At 53.1% G+C, this 2,104-nt stretch overlaps 1 protein-coding gene across 1 annotated transcript in view; it reads left to right on the forward strand.

Moving 5' to 3' along the window:
- Positions 1-1,839, forward strand: part of PPARGC1B (peroxisome proliferator-activated receptor gamma, coactivator 1 beta) — a gene marked incomplete at its 5' end in the record, with an annotated part of 6,376 nt that extends 4,537 nt beyond the window's left edge. The window contains 2 exons of the mRNA XM_008946618.1: positions 1-110; positions 1,736-1,839. The exon at positions 1-110 is cut by the window's left edge and continues 2 nt beyond it. Coding sequence (XP_008944866.1) covers positions 1-110; positions 1,736-1,839 — 214 coding nt within the window. The remainder of the gene's footprint in view (positions 111-1,735) is intronic.
- Positions 1,840-2,104: the final 265 nt, after the last annotated feature.

Consider the following 2,104-nt stretch of genomic DNA (forward strand, 5'->3'; position numbering starts at 1 on the left):
CGCCTTATCTCTGAAGAACGGCACCTCGCTAAGGAAGAGAAACGAGCCTTCCTTCCAGCTCAGCTCTGGTGGCCTCGGGCGCTTCTTCTGGACCAGATACACTGACTTGGGTAAGAAAGCAGGAGCTGCTTTTTGAAAAGCACCTCCTTTATCAGCACAGAGCTGTAACGGCACGTCGCACTAAAAAAAATCCTAGACATCTTTAGAGCCTGCAGGAAAAGCCCACTGGCTCTCCTATGGCTCACGTAGCTGCTCTTAGCTCAGTCAGATGGCTCGGGAAACTGCAGGGAGAGAAGAAAAGCAACTGGGGTGAGGACCCGGAGTGCGTTGGCTGCAAAATATAGCATCACAGCCCAGGGCTGCTGGGTCTCAGCTGACCACAACCCTTCCTGTCTCCGCTGCATTTCTACACAGCGCTGGATGCCTTCCAGCAGAGAAGTCCCTTCCCAGTCATTAGAGAAAGCAGTCAGCAGCATCTCATTAGCTCGAGAGGTGATCCGGGTGGTTTTCTGCTCTGACAGATTCATCACACTGCACATGCACTTTTGAGCCAAAATGACAGCACTGAAATGTCTGTGGTTGCATTAACTCCTTCTGATCTGTATGGGCTTCTGCAAGACCTCTTGCCTCGACTCAGCAACTGTGTTAGTCAGGTCTCGCCGGACCCCATCCCTCCGTGGGTGGAAGGGCTGCAGCCTGAGCTAAAGGACAGGAGTGGAACCCTAGGCTAAGTCCTGCAAGAGAAATGTGATCCAGGCTTCACTTGGTCCTTGTTGTGTGGTCTTCATGTGTTTCATGAACACTACCTGTTTATTTCTGTACCCTCTGCAGGGGGTGAAGGGGTTCTAGTATTCCACTTCATGCATGAGAGACTTAGGCCCAGAATATAAAGCCCCAAGTCTTGACTTATCTCTAGATGCCCAGTCTAATACAAGCACTGCCTGATCTTCTAGCACCTTACAATAATCTCATCTGCTCAGAGCAACAGTCCCCCTGAATCTGTGGGTGCAAATGCCTGTTGTTCACCTAAGTAAATCCCAGGGCCTCTCATTTTGGGCACGAAGAAGATGGGAAGCAGATAGCACCCCATGATGAAGATGTTGGCACATCATTATGCAGTGCTGTGGTGAGGGGAACCAGAGCTGCCCCCCGCTCTGTGCTCCCCACCTGCACATTGCTGCCAGGCCAGCAGACACCCCCTTATTCCACAGCCGGTCTCGTTCCTAAAATCCTGCTCACCCTGGCACAAGGACAAGATGGGGAGCCCGCAGGCGGAGGTGAAATACAACCGTGCCACTCACGGCTCATGCAAAAATAGACACCCAAAAAGTTTAAGCAGCTGTTAAATCAGGCAGCCTTATTTCTGGTGATTGCTGCTTTTCCCAGGCTTTGTGGTGGCACTGGTTGTTCGGCTTCTGACAGAGGGCTGGGGAGCACTGCAGGCAGGCAACCCCACCCCATGGTCTCGGGGTTCATCTGCATCCCACGGATTTTTACACACCTGGAAATGGGCATCTGCGAGGTGTGACCTGCCGGGCTGAGCACTGCTGCAGCCCTTCTGCCCCGCTGCGCCTCTTGGGTGGGGAATAGCCAGCACCGTCCCCACTCCCTTTTGCCATCACTGCCTCGTCCAGGCTGGCATGCTGGTAGCAGGGTGCCCTGCCATGCCTCAGTTTCCCTCCTCACTCATGCCCCGCTCCCCTGACCAGGTGCCTTGTGTCCCTGTTGTCCGCAGATTGCAGTGTGGAGGAGTCCTCCCCAGCTCCAGTGAAAAGCAAGTATGAGACCATGGATTTCGACAGCTTGCTGCAGGAGGCCCAGCTAAGCCTGCATCGGTAACAGCCTTAACCTTGGAGGAATACCTCAATACCTCAGTCAAGGCACTTCCAATATGTTTACGTTTTCAAAGAAATTATTCAAGTCTATGGAAAGCGAGAGAGAGCGAGAGAGAGCGAGAGCACGCACGCGCGAGAGAGAGACTGCTGTCCCTTCCGATCGATGTTTACATTGAACAAAGCTGCTTCTGTCTGTGAGTCCCCATGGTGTTGATGTCTCACTGCCACACGTTAGTCCCCCCGCTTCTGACTGGTTGTTTTAGGGTGAG

This window comes from Merops nubicus, unplaced genomic scaffold (assembly GCF_000691845.1).
Source record: "Merops nubicus isolate BGI_N331 unplaced genomic scaffold, ASM69184v1 scaffold35968, whole genome shotgun sequence".
Taxonomy (NCBI): domain Eukaryota; kingdom Metazoa; phylum Chordata; class Aves; order Coraciiformes; family Meropidae; genus Merops; species Merops nubicus.